Source organism: Salvelinus alpinus, chromosome 24 (assembly GCF_045679555.1).
Source record: "Salvelinus alpinus chromosome 24, SLU_Salpinus.1, whole genome shotgun sequence".
Lineage (NCBI taxonomy): Eukaryota > Metazoa > Chordata > Actinopteri > Salmoniformes > Salmonidae > Salvelinus > Salvelinus alpinus.
The window spans coordinates 11,271,896-11,289,183 of NC_092109.1; the positions used below are offsets into that span (position 1 = coordinate 11,271,896).

At 42.8% G+C, this 17,288-nt stretch overlaps 1 protein-coding gene across 1 annotated transcript in view; it reads right to left on the minus strand.

Moving 5' to 3' along the window:
* Positions 1 to 1,396: 1,396 nt before the first annotated feature.
* The window catches only part of LOC139551689 (GDNF family receptor alpha-2-like), a 30,267-nt gene continuing 14,375 nt past the window's right edge, over positions 1,397 to 17,288 (minus strand). The window contains exons 6-10 of the mRNA XM_071362960.1: positions 10,192 to 10,301; positions 7,963 to 8,103; positions 7,619 to 7,803; positions 6,619 to 6,666; positions 1,397 to 6,097 (exon numbers count right to left, since the gene is read on the minus strand). Of these exons, the coding sequence (XP_071219061.1) occupies positions 5,954 to 6,097; positions 6,619 to 6,666; positions 7,619 to 7,803; positions 7,963 to 8,103; positions 10,192 to 10,301 (628 nt within the window). The 3' untranslated portion in view covers positions 1,397 to 5,953. The remainder of the gene's footprint in view (positions 6,098 to 6,618; positions 6,667 to 7,618; positions 7,804 to 7,962; positions 8,104 to 10,191; positions 10,302 to 17,288) is intronic.

Here is a 17,288-nt window from a genome sequence, read left to right on the forward strand (position 1 = left end):
GAAAATCCAGTTGAACAGCCCCCCAACTGTTAATCACTAGTGGGGAACTCGTCTATCATCCCTGAGCTCTGACTTCTCCCACATACTGAACTCTGACGTCACCTACCAAGGAAATGACCCCGATAACAGCATTTTGGTTAGTTAAATGCAACAACAAAACATTATTTATAAAAAGCAATCTATTATGGTTTTTTAACACTATAATTTGTTTACAAGCATGATCGCTGTCCTCTTAGTTTATGGATGACGCTGCTTGTTTGCCGTTAGCTAATCAGCATTTCTCAATGAGTTCAAAGCATGTGAATGCATCCAACTCGTATTTATGACTGCACAACTGGTAAATTCACATTAGAATTCAGCATTCACACCAAGCCTAGAATTAACTACTCCTTCCCTCCTTGCCCCTGATTTGCCTCCTCCTCTCATCCAATGAATTGACATGGATAGAAAAGAGCAGAAGCTCTGAACTATCCCAGGCTCCAGTCATACCCACCTACAGGTTATAGAAAAGAGCAGAATCTCTGAACTATCCCAGGCTCCAGTCATACCCACCTACAGGTTATAGAAAAGAGCAGAAGCTCTGACCTATCCCAGGCTCCAGTCATACCCACCTACAGGTTATAGAAAAGAGCAGAAGCTCTGAACTATCCCAGGCTCCAGTCATACCCACCTACAGGTTATAGAAAAGAGCAGAAGCTCTGAACTATCCCAGGCTCTATTCCTACCCACCTACAGGTTATAGAAAAGAGCAGAAGCTCTGAACTATCCCAGGCTCCAGTCATACCCACCTACAGGTTATAGAAAAGAGCAGAAGCTCTGTCCTATCCCAGGCTCCAGTCATACCCACCTACAGGTTATAGAAAAGAGCAGAAGCTCTGAACTATCCCAGGCTCCAGTCCTACCCACCTACAGGTTATAGAAAAGAGCAGAAGCTCTGAACCTAGCCATTCATACTTACTTACAGGTTATGGAAAATTTGCTCTTTTAGTATGTGTCCAGTAGGATTCAAGAAGAAAACACCCACTTCTATGTCAAAGATAATAAAACATAAACACTATAGTAAATACTACAGTAATGTCTGCAAAAACACTAAAGTGAATACCATAGTATATAAATATAGTAATACTACACTAGTTATAACATATTATAAACTGGCTGGTGCGAGCCCTAAATGCGGATTGGCTGACAGCCGTGGTATATCACGGTTGCATCAAGCCTAAGAACAGCCCTTCGCTGTAGTATATTGGACATATACCACCCCCCCTCGGGCCTTATTGCGTAAGTTGAATATAGTATTTGTACTAAATAAAACCATTGCTGATTTGAAGTAGGAAAACGCAAACAGACATCCGTCAGATCACATGACTTCTTCAGCCAAACACACAGAGAACTCAGGCAATGTTACAGAGGTTTTTATTGAGGCCTCTAGACACATATTTCATATACACTGCTGTAATTCCGTTAAAGCTTACATAGAAACCTGCACGTTATAAGCCTCCGCTCATCTCCTTTCTCCTCCTCCTCTAACTTCTCTCATGTTCTCTCTCCTTCTTCTTCTTCTCTCCTCCTCTCTTTTTTCCCTCTGTCTCCCGGCAGGAAAATAAAAGATGACAAGTACAATAAGACCTGACACAAATGAGTGTTGGCACCACCAGTCTCCATAGCAACAGTTGTGTTACACCCAACAAGTGTGTGTCACGTCCGCGTTCCGCGTCTCCAACATAGAAAAATACTCCACAGTCTCAGAGGTATATTACACACAATTATAATACACACACGCACTCACGCTCACACGGACAGATGCACGCAGGCACACACACACACACACACACACACACACAGCTATATAATACAAATGTATACACTCAAACTGCCGCACACAGTTGTGAAGTGAGACTTTTTTTTTTTTTATCATGTTTTTACATCGACTCCATTTTCCTTTAGCAGTTCTCAACAACACAACTGAGATAGAAAACCACTTCAACTTACAATAGTGTCTGCAAGGTGTCATTCAGATGGTGTTTATGCACGTGTGTGTGTGTGTGTGTGTATGCATGTACGCACAGTTGAAGTCGGAAGTTTACATACACCTTAGCCAAATACATTTAAACTCCGTTTTTCACAATTCCTGACATTTAATCCTAGTAAAAATTCCCTGTTTTAGGTCAGTTAGGATCACCACTTTATTTTAAGAATGTGAAATGTCAGAATAATAGTAGAGAGAATTATTTATTTCAGCTTTTATTTCTTTCATCACATTCCCAGTGGGTCAGAAGTGTACAAACACTCAATTAGTATTTGGTAGCATTGCCTTTAAATTGTTTAACTTGGGTCAAACATTTCAGGTAGCCTTCCACAAGCTTCCCACAATAAGTTGGGTGAATTTTGACCCATTCCTCCTGACAGAGCTGGAGTAACTGAGTCAGGTTTGTTGGCCTCCTTGCTCGCACACACTTTTTCAGTTCTGCCCACAAATGTTCTATAGGATTGAGATCATGGCTTTGTGATGGCCACTCCAATACCTTGACTTTGTTGTCCTTAATTAGGGATAGGCGTCCCATCAACGGGACAGTTGTAAATCATGCAGCGCCTTGCATCATGATCGCAGATTTTAGAGTAACAGCAATTGTCGATACATAGAAGTGTCTTATATCGGCTGAAAGCTTACATTTTTGTTAATATAACTGCACTGTCCAATTTACAGTAGCTATTACTGTGAAAAAAATGCCATGCTATTGTTTGAGGAGAGCTCCTAACAACAAAACACTTTTTTCACCGCGATAGGTTTGATAAATTCACCTCTGAAGGTGAAATGTGTACTTACATTCTGAAATCTTGTTCTGATTTATCATCCAAAGGTTCCCAGAGATAACAGGAAGTGTCGTTTGTTAGATAAAATCCTTTTCATATCCTAAAAAGGTCCAAATAGCATGCACGATCGATTTTGTATTTCCATTCCAAAGAAAGGAATCTGTGAAAGTCTAACCCTAAACGTTGTTTCAACCAGCCAAATCACGTTTATGTATTCCTCAGAGATCCTAGAACGTAACCAGACTTCACTATATCATTAGGGGTGTAGTATATCCTATAGGACACCATATTTGGTCAGAGAGCGACGCCTTCATGGCACGCCGATGACGCGGGCGGTCTTCACTTGAACGACTAACTTTGTCAAATAAGCACCAATCGGGGTCAAACAAAGCTAGCTAGATAGCCAATGAGCTGGGCTTTACGGGAGTATCCGGAAACCCTGTATATGTCGTAAAATGTAGCTACTAACCTTGTACGACAGCATGCCTTTTCCTTTTGAACAAAAATTATAAGAATATTCAGAGTTATGAAGTTATGAAAACTGGTTGTTTTGCAAATGTTGAACTTATATAATATAGCTACTAATACTGGAAAAGCTAAATCAAAGTCCAAGCCAAGTATACAGACATTCAAATGTCTCTTTCACGATTTGCCCAAATGTACCTGGGTGACTTCACACTAAATGTAATGTAGCTCGCTCATACTTCACGTTATCCGTCTGAAACTTTGCAACTACACTGCTGCTCTCTTGTCGACACTATTGGAATTACAACCAGAGTGATGGCTGGAACTGGGACCTATCTCTTGCATTTCAAATATTGTGTTTTTTCTTTGTATTTTCTTCTACCAGATCTATTGTGTTATATTCTCTTTCCTACATTCAATTCACAATTCCACAACTTCAAAGTGTTTACTTTCGAATGGTACCAAGAATATGCATATCCTTGCTTCAGGGCCTGAGCTACAGGCAGTTAGATTTGGGTATGTCATTTAGGCGAAAATTTAAAAAAGGGGGCTATCCCTAAGAAAATTTTAGGCTATTTTACCACAACTTTGGAAGTATGCTTAGGGTCATTGTCCATTTGGAAGACCTATTTGTGACCAAGTTTTAACTTCTTGACTGATGTCTTGAGATGTTGCTTCAATATATCCACATAATTTTCCTCCCTCATGATGCCATCTATTTTGTGAAGTGCACCAGTCCCTCCTGCAGCAAAGCACCCCCACAACATGATGCTGCCACCCCCGTGCTTCACGGGTTGGGATGGTGTTCTTCGGCTTGCAAGCCTCCCCCTTTTTCCTCAAAACACAATGATGGTCATTATGGCCAAACAGTTCTATTTTTGTTTCATCAGACCAGAGGACATTTCTCCAAAATGTACAATCTTTGTCCACATGAGCAGTTGCAAACCGTAGTCTGGCTTTTTTATGGCGGTTTTGGAGCAGTGGCTTCTTCCTTGCTGAGCGGCCTTTCAGGTTATGTCAATATAGGACTTGTTTTACTGTGGATATAGATACTTTTGTACCTGTTTCCTCCAGCATTTTCACAAGGTCCTTTGATGTTGTTCTGGGATTGATTTGCACTTTTCACACCAAAGTACGTTCATCTCTAGGAGACAGAACGTGTCTCCTTCCTGAGCGGTATGACGGCTGCGTGGTCCCATGGTGTTTATACTTGCATACTATTGTTTGTACAGATGAACGTGGTACCTTCAGGCATTTGGAAATTGCTCCTAAGGATGAACCAGACTTGTGGAGGTCTAAAAAAAAATTCTGAGGTCTTGGCTGATTTATTTTGATTTTCCCATGATGTCAAGCAAAGAGGCACTGAGTTTGAAGGTAGGCCTTGAAATACATCCACAGGTACTCCTCCAATTGACTCAAATGATGTCAATTAGCCTATCAGAAGATTCTAAAGCCATGGCATCATTTTCTGGCATTCTCCAAGCTGTTTAAAGGCACAGTCAACTTAGTGTATGTAAACATCTGACCCACTGGAATTGTGATACAGTGAATTATAAGTGAAATAATCTGTCTGTAAACAATTGTTGGAAAAATGACTTGTGTCATGCACAAAGTAGATGTCCTAACTGACTTGCCAAAACTATAGTTTGTTAACAAGAAATTTGTGGAGTTGTTGAAAAACGAGTTTTAATCACTCTAACCGAAGTGTATGTAAACTTCCGACTTCAGCTGTATGTGTATATATATGTATGTGTGTGTGTGTGTATATATTTGAATGTGTGTTCACACATGTGTGTTAACCCTGTCTACCAGGCAGTGAGGACTATAGGGAGCGAGAGAGAGAGAGATGCAGCGTTGTGATTTGTGTCTGTGTGTGTGTGAAGGTGGTGTGCATTACTGAGGTAAGAGACAGAGGAACAGTCCCGCCTCTCTGGACTTTCTGCTCCAATCACAATAGAGTCAGTACTGTCCGGTCCAATGTCAGTATAGTTCATTCAATCAAAGTATATAGTCACTGGCTCTAGATCATTAGTCCTCTCCTTGATTGTTGCTCTGTCCCATTCTCCGCACATGAGGTTTACAGTCTCTTTTAAAATGTGTATGAGCATGAATTTCTGGAGGTGCAGTCTCCAATTAGATTATTTTAACAAGTGCGTCTGTTGGCAGCACACTTCACAAGCTCATTGTACTCTCTACCAGTTAAGACATCAGAACTGCCAGCTCAGCCAAAGTGTCCATGCACTCAGAAAAACGCATCAATACAAAGTATGGTAATGTAGAACTCAGTCCTCAATGTTTCGGGTAGGAGAATAGGACAGAATCAGAGGCTCAAGTCTCTCTGGTGATCCATCAAAACATCCTTCAGTCGATCCAGCATCTGTCTCATGTTCTCTCTATTGTTCTCTTTCTCTCTGTGCTGTAGGATCAGTGCCCATCTCTTCTCTCTCCCCTCCTCTCTTATCCTCATCATCTCCTCACTTCTCCATTCTCACTTTGCTCCTCTCTTATCCTCTGCTCTCTTCTTCTCTCGGCTCTTCTATTGATGTTGTTGTTGTTGTTTTGGTTGACATGGTAGTGGAGGATGGGATGTCACAGAAGTTCCTGTGCGTGGCGTTCTAGCTTCCTGTCTGACCCCGAGGACGGGGTTTATAGGTTAGGGGTCAGGTGAGTATGTGTGCTACAGAGCCTGGAGCAGAAGCCCCAGCATGGCCACATACACACTCACACACCCTCTCACACCCAGGGGTCCAGAGGCTGCTGCAGAGCGCTGTGCTCTCTCCTCCTCTCCCTCAGAGTCCACAGAACCTTGGGCCAATAACGCCTGAGCGGGAGAGAGAGAGGGGGGGGGGGGGGGGAGAGGTCATGTAAAGGTAATAGAAGAGAGAGGAAAAGAGGGAACAAGAGAATTAGTCATCTGATGTAAATGTGCTTTGAAAAGAGAGCGAAGACGAGAGAAAGAGCAGCATGACAGGATTGAGTTATGAGTGAATAGATGGATGGATGAACATAGTGATGAAGATGTTTATAGATGGATGGACAGAGTAGATGGAGATGCAGAGAAGAGTAAAGCAGATATGACAGATGGACAGAACGTGGAGGAGGAGAGCGAAATGGACAGTGTTACGGAGGAGGAGGAGCGATGGAGGGCTGCTGCTTTCAGAAAACCTGTTATGAGTTCTGTCACAGTCAAAGAGACACACACACACACACACACACACACACACACACACACACACACACACACACACACACACACACACACACACACACACACACACACACACACACACACACACACACACACACACACACACACACAAATGCGCAAACACTCATGCTCACCTCTTCACACTCGAAGTCATTGGAAGGAATGCACTTTTGTCCTCCATCCTGGAAAAAAAACACACCATCAGCATCAACATACACACAGCATAAGCAACAACACACACATACACACATATATTGCAGATGAATCCTCACATTATCAGCTCATGTTTTAAATACAGTTACAGAAGGAGGAGAGAATGAAGACTGTGATTAACTCCTCACACTGCCAGAGGGACAGTGTGTGTCACACACACACACCAACACACTCTCTCTCTCGCCAAAGTCTGCAGTTATCTCCCATCAGCCCCTCTCTGGGTCTCATTAGCATATCCCTGCCCGTCTCCAGGGTGGGAGAGCCAATCAGATCTTATCTCCTCTCAGAACAGGAAGAGCTCTTTTCATGGCCAGGAAATCAAGAGAATAATAGAAAGCAGAGAACTGAGAGATAAATAACTAGTATAACAAACACACTCTCACACACACACACCCTCCCCCCGACCTCTTCGTGATCAGTCTGAATGTCAGGGGTTCCGTGCAGGAGACAGAAGTCCTGGGATTAGACTGCCAGCTGCAGGCCTTTGACAGTTTAAACATACAGTCCAGTATACACACACACACACACACACACACACACACACACACACACACACACACACACACACACACACACACACACACACACACACACACACACACACACACACACACACACACACACACACACACACACACACACACACACACTCATCCATGAACACACAGCATGAATATTTCCATCCATCTCACAGTTACCCCGATGTATTCTGTCCGTGTGTGTATTTCCCCTCCAGCCTCCATCCCAGTTACGGAATATTTAGAACGTCAGGACTAGATATTTCCTCAGCCGGTCAAGTGTCGGATGATTAAATAATTTATACATGATGCTCCCTATACACTATGAAAATAGATACGTCACATGAACTAACGTCACTATTGATAACCATTGACACGCACACACAGGCACACACACACACACCTTAAGGTTGGCACAGGTTGAGAAAACACAAGCGCTATCCAGAGGCTTGATGTCATTGGCTTGGAGAGAGGGAGCGGGCTTAGAGTTGAGGGGTGGCTGTATGGGAGGAAAGGGCGTGGCCAAAGACTCCGTGACGGGAAGTACACTCCCCTCTGATCCATAGCCAAACGCCTGGATGGAATTCTCTATAGAAACAGGCAGGAGAGAGAGAGAAGAAGAAAGAAGAGAGAGGCAAAGATGGAGTGCAGGTATTACAGCTAGGTCACTGTTAGAAAAAGAAACACAGAGGGACACAACACACACACACACACACACACACACACACACACTTGCATTCCACTCACTGAGGCAGGTGTTGTGTGTGAAGTCTCTGAGGAAGGCGTCACACTCCTGTTCCTGGTTGCCAGTCCCTCTGCAGGAGCACCAGGGAGAGATGGTGCTGTTACTGGGACTGCTGTCCATGTAGTTAGGAGTCACATCAGACCCTGGACAGAGGGGGGGAGTAGACAATATTCAGAACCGAGAGTACGTTTGAAGAACGCTTCTGTTGGGATAGAAAACCCTACAGCAAATTGCTGTTAAATGGATAGAGGAAGCCAAACTCTAGTGGACTACGGCATATCCTGTTATGGCTGCAGGGGGCGTATTGAAAAACTGGAAAAAGGTGCCCATTTTCAAACGGCCTCTTACTCAATTCTTGCTCGTACAATATGCATATTATTATTACTATTGGATAGAAAACAGTCTCTAGTTTCTAAAACCGTTTGAATTATTTCTCTAAGTGGAACAGAACTCTTTTTACAGCCCATTTCCTATCCGGAAGTGAGATTTCCAAAATCGATGTCTCTCTTCAAGAGCTTGTCTATAAAAGGGCATGTCACTTAGGACTGTAGAAACACGTCATACGCCTTCCCCTGGGTGTCATGCGGAAGTGAGAGCAAAAATGACTTGATTATCTCGTCCTGGGATTGAACACAACCTCTTGGAGTGAGATGTGCGCACTTTATTTTTTTTCCTGGGCGCGAAGTTGGACCTGGACTCGGCTCCTGGAAAACCCTCGTTAAAGGTGAATATGATCTCTGGCTTCGAATTTATTTGATACATGTCACAATATCATCCTAAAGTATGTTTTTTCAATATAGTTTAATTATATTATTGAAATTTATTCTGGACTTTAGACGTGATGCGACGCAAGAATTTTGTCAAGAAGGAGAGGTTAGCGCCGCACGGCCAGTGTGCTTGCTAATTCAAGAGGGAAATCGTTCGTTCTGGATCCAAATAAAGACGGTTCTGAACAAAGGACCCCTTGGAGAACATTCTGATGGAAGATCAACAAAGATAAGGACCCAATTTGGGATGCTTTTTCATATATCTGTCGAACTGTGCTATCGCTACCGTTTGACTAGAATCAATGCTGCTGTGTGCTAGCTATTGTAGTAAGCTAATATAACGATATATTGTGTTTTCGCTGTAAAACACTTAAAAAATCGGAAATATTGGCTGTATTCACAAGATCTTTGTCTTTCATTAGCTATCCACCATATATTTTATGATGTGTAATTAGTAGTTGACGTTGGTGTCTGTATTTTCTCTGGCTACTCCCGTGCGATTTCTGACTGTAGCTATGATGGTAGCAGTAATGTAAAACTGATTTATAGCTAAAATATGCACATTTTTTGAACAAAACATAGATTTATTGTGTAACATGTTATAGGACTGTCATCTGAGGTAGTTTTTTCTAGGTTATTTAGGTTGGTTCTAGGTTAGTTAGGTTGGCTTGTGCATGCTACTTGCATCCTACTTGTGCTGTGAAAAATGTCTGTCCTCTTTTTTATTTGGTGGTGAGCTAACATAAATATATGTGGTGTTTTCTCTGTAAAACATTTAAAAAATCGGACATGTTGGCTGGATTCACAAGATGTTTATCTTTCAAATGCTGTATTGGACTTGTTAATGTGTGAAAGTTAAATATTTAAAAAAAATAGATTTTGAATTTCGCGCCCTGCACTTGAGCTGGATGTTGTCATAGGTGTACCGGTGTCGGGCTGCAGCCATAACAGGATATGTAGGCATATTTGAAATGGTGAAATTATGGCAAGGGGTGACATTTAATTTACATAGCAATTTCCTACCATCCACTAGGGGCACCGCGAGCCCCTAATACCATCTAGTAGGCTTGCGACAAGCTAGGCCTTTGGGGATAGGGTTGAGAATGGTCTTCAACCGAGCATCGCGTTCTCAATCCCAGTGCTAGGCAATCGTTTAGTTGTATTTTTTTTCTGTTTTAAACCTATCCCAAACCTTAACTCTAACCGTAACCACTCGGAATTAATGCCAAAGAATAACTCCAATGCCTAAATTGAACAAAAGAATTCAAGGTTCGCTTCGGTTTTAATTTCTCCCAGTTTTACTAACATACAGAAGATGACGTGGAACACTTCATGATCTTCAGACGGCCCCACACGCCATATTTAAAATGGCAAGCCATGTCATATCTCTGTATCTGCAGTTATGGTAAGGTATGGCGTTTTCTTTGGTGATTGAGTTGCGAGAGAGCGCGTGTATGTACTCACCAACGAGGCCTACGTAGGCCATTAGGCAGCCGTGGTAGTTATCATGGGGACAGCTGTTGATGGAGTGACCAGTCATCTGACAGGTGGTATGGAAATCAGCCAGCCTTGACCTACATGCACACACACGGGCAAATGACAAGCACTCATCGTAATATCGCCATTTTAGCTTTTCAACCGAAGGAACTTAAAGACAGTGACACATACACCGAGTGTACAAAACATTATGGACACCTTCCTAATATTGAGTTGCACCGCCAACTTTTGCCCTCAGAACAGCCTCCATTCGTCAGGACGTGGACTCTGCAAGGTGTCGAAAGCGTTCCACAGGGATGCTGGCCCATGTTGACTCCAATGCTTTCCACAGTTGTGTCAAGTTGGCTGGATGTCCTTTGGGTGGTGGACCATTCTTGATACACACGGGAAACTGTTGAGCATGAAAAATCCAGCAGTGTGTGCCTGAAAAACCCAGCAGCTTTGCAGTTGATTGAAGTGAATTTAACAAGTGACATCAATAAGGGATCATAGCTTTCACCTGGTCAGTCTATGTAATGGAAATAGCAGGTGACCATAATGTTTTGTACATACGCGGCCTATGCAGGAATCAAACCCACAACCCTAATATTGCCAGCATCATGCTCTAACCACACTAAGCCATTGGAACCACCCACTATAGGACTTACAGTAAGCATTATAATCATATTGTACGGCTATTTTATGGGAGATATTATTGTTTTCTGTAGTTCTAAAATAAGGTGAATCAGTTGTTTTGAATTACAATGGATATTGATTATCTACCCAGCAACTACTTTTTGCTGTTGAAGAGTCTCAATCCCAACCTACCATCCATTCTCAAAGTCCTCTCCAATTGATTTGAGAAGGAAAATAATTGACTTTGACACAAGCCAATGATAATGGAAGGCTGGATAAAAACTACATCGCATTCACATGTTACCTCAAGACAAAGTAAGCGGTCTTTCGTTGCATTGCGAATGAGGCTATGTAAGAGAGACGATGTTAGCCAAGGCCAAACAGTAGCTGTCTGCTTTGTACTGTAGAGTGCCAGACACCTCCGCAGGCATAGGTAGCCAGTGGAAAAAGAAACTCACAGAGATCATTATTTGCTTTACATTTTCAGTCTCTCACGGGGAAGGGAAGGGAAAGTGAGCCGAGCATGAATGTCCTGTTGATATCTTCCAGTTTTGTCTCGATGCCCATTAAAAAAAACACCAAGGACGTTCAAAGTCGCCGCTGTGCACTCAAAAGAGAAACTCAAAAGAGAAACTCAAAAGGGCCTTTCTCAGTTGTGAATATTTCCCTCATCCGGTCTTCCTCGATTCTAATTAGAGTTATTTTCAATTTTATGTCCTAAATGGCACCTTATTCCCTATATTGTGCACTACGTTTGACCAGAGCCATATGGACCCTGGTCAAAAGCAGTACACTATTTCTTTCTGCCCTACCATTAACATGAAAAACACATATTTCTATATGACATCAGCTTCCTAGCTTGGTATAGGGTGTTCAATCAAAAACACATATTTTGACCAATGGGTAATTGTGTAGATAATACTCTAAGAAAACCAATGGCCAAAACGTCATGGCTCTATCATAATTCGTTCAACATTTATTGGCGTTTTTCCCCATTGTAGGATGGTCAAAAAAAAGGTGACTAAATCAATGGAGGCCAGAGAAAAAAAGTGGTCATAAATCAGTGAAATAGTATTGAGCAAGCTAGGCTAGATGCTGTGCGAGAATTAAGGCTACCTGATAGGCTTACCATTGAACTCGTCTTCTCAAATCCGGAGGACATAAACAATATAGAGGTAAGATAGATATCGATTTTGAAACATGACATGCAGCATTTTCATACACTATGTGTACAATATCAGTCAAAAGTTTGGACACACCTACTCATTCAAGGCTTTTTCTTTATTTTTTACAATTTCCTACATTATAGAATAATAGTGAAGACATCAAAACTATGAAAGAACACATATGGAACCATGTAGTAAGCAAAAAAGTGTTAAACAAATCTAAATGTATTTTCCAACCATCTTGTAGGAGTTCCAACATATGCTGAGCACTTGTTGGCTGCTTTTCCTTCACTCTGCGGTCCAACTCATCCCAAACCATCTTAATTGGGTTGAGGTCGGGTGATTTGATGCAACACTCCATCACTCTCCTTGGTCAAATAGCCCTTACACAGCCTGGAGGTGTGTTTTGGGTCATTGTCTTATTCAAAATCAAATGATAGTCCCACATAACGCAAACCAGATGGAATGGCATATCGCTGCAGAGTGCTGCGATAATTAACTTTTAACAAGGCACACTTGTTAATTGAAATGCATTCCATTTGACTACCTGATGAAGCTCCCGAGTGGTGCAGTGGTCTAAAGTACTGCATCTCAGTGCTAGAGGCGTCACTACAGACCCTGATTTGATCCCGGGCTGTATCACAACCAGCTGTGATCGGGAGTCCCATAGGGCGGTGCACAATTGGCACAGCGTTGTCTGGGTTAGGGGAGGGTTTGGCCGGGGTAGGCCGTCATTGTAAAATAAGAATTTGTTCTAAACTGACTTGCCTAGTTAAATAAAGGTAAAATAAAAAGCTGGTTGAGAGAATGCCAAGAGTGTGCAAAGTTGTCATCAAGGCAAAAGGTGGCTACTTTGAAAAATCTCAAATCTCAAATATATTTTGATGTGTTTAACACTTTTTTTGGTTACTATATGATTCCATATGTTCCGTATGTTTGCTTACTACATGATTCCACATTGGCAAGTGTCTTCACTGACATTTTCAACCTCTCCCTCTGTAATACCTACACGTTTCAAACAGACCACCATAGCACTGTGCCCAAGAAAGCGAAGGTAACCTGCCTGAATTATTACCGCCCCATAGCATCACAACAGTAGCCATGAAGTGCTTTGAAAGGCTGGTCATGGCTCACACCAACACCATCATGCCAGAAACCCTAGACCCGCTCCAATTCGCACACCGACCCAACAGATCCACAGATGACGCAATCTCTATTGCACTTCACACTGCCCTTTCCCACCTGGACAAAAGGGACACCTATGTGACAGTGCTGTTCATTGACTACAGCTCAGCATTCAACATCATAGTGGTCACAAAGCTCATCACTAAGCTAAGAACCCTGGGACTAAACACCTCCTTCTGCAACTGGATACTGGACTTCCTGACAGGCCGCACCCAGGTGGTAAGGGTAGGCAACAACACATATTCCACGCTGATGCTCAACACTGGGGCCCTTCAGGTGTGTGTGCTTTGTCCCCTCATGTACTCCCTGTTCACCCACGACTGTGTGAGAAAGCATGACTCCAACAATCATGACTCATTAAGTTGGCTGATGACACAGTGGTAGGCCTGATCACTGACAATGATGAGACAGCCTTTAAGGAGGAGGTCAGAGACCTGGCAGTGTGGGGCCAGAACAACAACCTCCCTCTCAATGTGAGCAAGACAAAGGAACTGATTGTGGACTATAGGAAAAGGAGAGCCGAACAGGCCCCTATTAACATCGAAGGGACTGAAGTGGAGTGGGTCGAGAGTTTCAAGTTCCTTGGTGTCCACATCACCAACAAACTATCATGGGCCAAACACACCAAGACACTTGTGAAGAGGGCATGACAACACCTTTTCCCCTTCAGGAGAGGGGGATGGGTCCCCAGATGCTCAAAAAGTTAAACAGCTGCACCATCGAGAGCATCCTGGCCGGTTGCATCACCGCCTCGTATGCTATGTGCTCGATATCTGAACGTAAGGCACTACAGAGGATAGTGCGTATGGCCTAGTACATCACTGGGGCCAAGCTTCCTGAAATACAGGACCTACAGTGGCAAAATAAAAGCATGTGAACCCTTTGGAATTACCTGGATTTCTGCATAAATTGTCCATCAAATTTGATCTGATCTTCATCTTAGTCACAACAATAGACAAACATAGTGTGCTTAAACTAAAAGCACGCAAATTATTGTATTTTTCTTGTCTATATTGAATACATCATTTAAACATTTACAGTGTAGGTTGGAAAAAGTATGTGAACACCTAGGCTAATGACTTCTCCAAAAGCTAATTGGATTCAGGAGTCAGCTAACCTGGAGTCCAATCAAAGAGACGAGATTGGAGATGTTGGTTAGAGCTGCCTTGCCCTATAAAATACACTCACAAAATTTGAGTTTGCTATTCACAAGAAGCATTGTCTGATGTGAACCATGCCTTGAACAAAATAGATCTCAGAAGACCTAAGATTAAGAATTGTTGACTTACATAAAGCTGGAAAGGGTTACAAAAGTATCTCTAAAAGCCTTGATGTTCATCAGTCCATGGTAAGACAAATTGTCTATAAATGGAGAAAGTTCAGCACTGTTGCTACTCTCCCTAGGAGTGGCCATACTGCAAAGATGACTGCAAGAGCACAGCGCAAAATGCTCAATGAGGTTAAGAAAAATCCTAGAGTGTCAACTAAAGACTTACAGAAATCTCTGGAACATGCTAACATCTCTGTTGAAAAGTCTACGATATGTAAAACACTAAACAAGAATGGTGTTCATGGGAGGACATCACGGAAGAAGCCACTGCTGTCCAAAAACAACAACATTGCTGCACGTCTGAAGTTTGCAAAAGTGCACCTGGATGTTCCGCAGTGCTACTACAAAATATTCTGTGGACAGATGAACCTACTGTTGAGTTGTTTGGAAGGAACACAAAAGTCACAGCACACCAACATCAAAACCTCATCACTGAGCTCTTCAGTAAGGCCATTCCTTTTCCCCAGATTGCTCAGTTTGGCCGGGCGTCCAGCTCTAGGAAGAGTCTTGGTGGTTCCAAACTTCTTCCATTTAAGAATGATGGAGACCACTGTGTTCTTGGGGACCTTCAATGAGCAGACATTTTTTGGGACCCTTCCCCAGTTCTTTGCCTCGACACAAAGCTCTACTGACAATTCCTTTGACCTCATGGCTTGGTTTGTGCTCTGACATGCACTGTCAACTGTGGGACCTTATAGAGAGAGGGGTGTAACCTTTCCAAATCATGTCCAATCTTGATTAAGTCGCTCTGGATAAGAGCGTCTGCTAAATGACGTAAATGTAAATGTAAATGTAATTGGACCACAGGTGGACTCCAATCAAGTTGTAGATACATATTGTCACGGATCCCCCCCGGTACTGCTGATCATTCCGTTCACCAGCTCCGGAGGTCTATGTCACCGGCCTTCTAGGCATCACTGAACTGGATTCATTACCACCAACCCCGGACTCTTCTCTCATTACTCACACTTGGTTCCCATTCCCCCTGATTAGTAATTGTATATATGTGCCCTCTTTTCCGCATTGCCCTTGTCGATTATTGTCCCATGTCCATTGGTCTGTCCACCTGTACTCTGTTGTATTGGCTTTCGTGGTACGTGTTATTGTGCACTTGTTATTATGAGTCTCGTCCCCTGTTTACACCTCACTCTTTTGTTTGGGTTACATCCCTGTGTTATATATACACATGTGTTTGTTTTGGGCTTCGTCCCCGTCGTTTTCATGATGCACTTTAGTCTGGGTGGAGAAATAAAAACCCTATTACGTATTCCTGCGCCCGTCTCATATCATTATACAGCGTGAGACATCTCAAGAATGATCAATGGAAACAGGATGCAACTGAGCTCAATTTCAAGTCTCATAGCAAAGGGTCTGAATACCTATGTAAATAAGGTATTCCGGTTTTTTATTTTTAATACATTTGTAAAAAAATTCTAAAAACCTGTTTTCATTTTGTCATTATGGGGTATTGTGTGTAAATTACATTGAATCCATTTTAGATTAATGCTTTAACGTAACACCATGTGGGAAAAAATCAAGGGGTCTGAATACTTTCCAAATGCACTTTATATACAGTGGGGAGAACAAGTATTTGATACACTGACAATTTTGCAGGTTTTCCTACTTACAAAGCATGTAGAGGTCTGTAATTTTTATCATAGGTACACTTCAACTGTGAGAGACGGAATCTAAAACAAAAATCCAGAAAATCACATTGTATGATTTTTAAGTAATTAATTTGCATTTTATTGCATGACATAAGTATTTGATACATCAGAAAAGCAGAACTGAATATTTGGTACAGAAACCTTAGTTTGCAATTACAGAGATCATACGTTTCCTGTAGTTCTTGACCAGGTTTGCACACACTGCAGCAGGGATTTTGGCCCACTCCTCCATACAGACCTTCTCCAGATCCTTCAGGTTTCGGGGCTGTCGCTGGGCAATACGGACTTTCGGCTCCCTCCAAAGATTTTCTATTGGGTTCAGGTCTGGAGACTGGCTAGGCCACTCCAGGACCTTGAGATGCTTCTTACGGAGCCACTCCTTAGTTGCCCTGGCTGTATGTTTCGGGTCGTTGTCATGCTGGAAGACCCAGCCACGACCCATCTTCAATGCTCTTACTGAGGGAAGGAGGTTGTTGGTCAAGATCTCGCGATACATGGCCCCATCCATCCTCCCCTCAATACGGTGCAGTCGTCCTGTCCCCTTTGCAGAAAAGCATCCCCAAAGAATGATGTTTCCACCTCCATGCTTCACGGTTGGGATGGTGTTCTTGGGGTTGTACTCATCCTTCTATTCCTCCAAACACGGCGAGTGGAGTTTAGAGCAAAAAGCTCTATTTTTGTCTCATCAGACCACATGACCTTCTCCCATTCCTCCTCTGGATCATCCAGATGGTCATTGGCAAACTTCAGACAGGCCTGGACATGCACTGGCTTAAGCAGGGGGACCTTGCGTGCGCTGCAGGATTTTAATCCATGACGGCGTAGTGTGTTACTAATGGTTTTCTTTGAGACTGTGGTCCCAGCTCTCTTCAGGTCATTGACCAGGTCCTGCCGTGTAGTTCTGGGCTGATCCCTCACCTTCCTCATGATCATTGATGCCCCACGAGGTGAAATCTTGCATGGAGCCCCAGACCGAGGGTGATTGACCGTCATCTTGAACTTCTTCCATTTTCTAATAATTGCGCCAACAGTTGTTTCCTTCTCACCAAGCTGCTTGCCTATTGTCCTGTAGCCCATCCCAGCCTTGTGCAGGTCTACAAT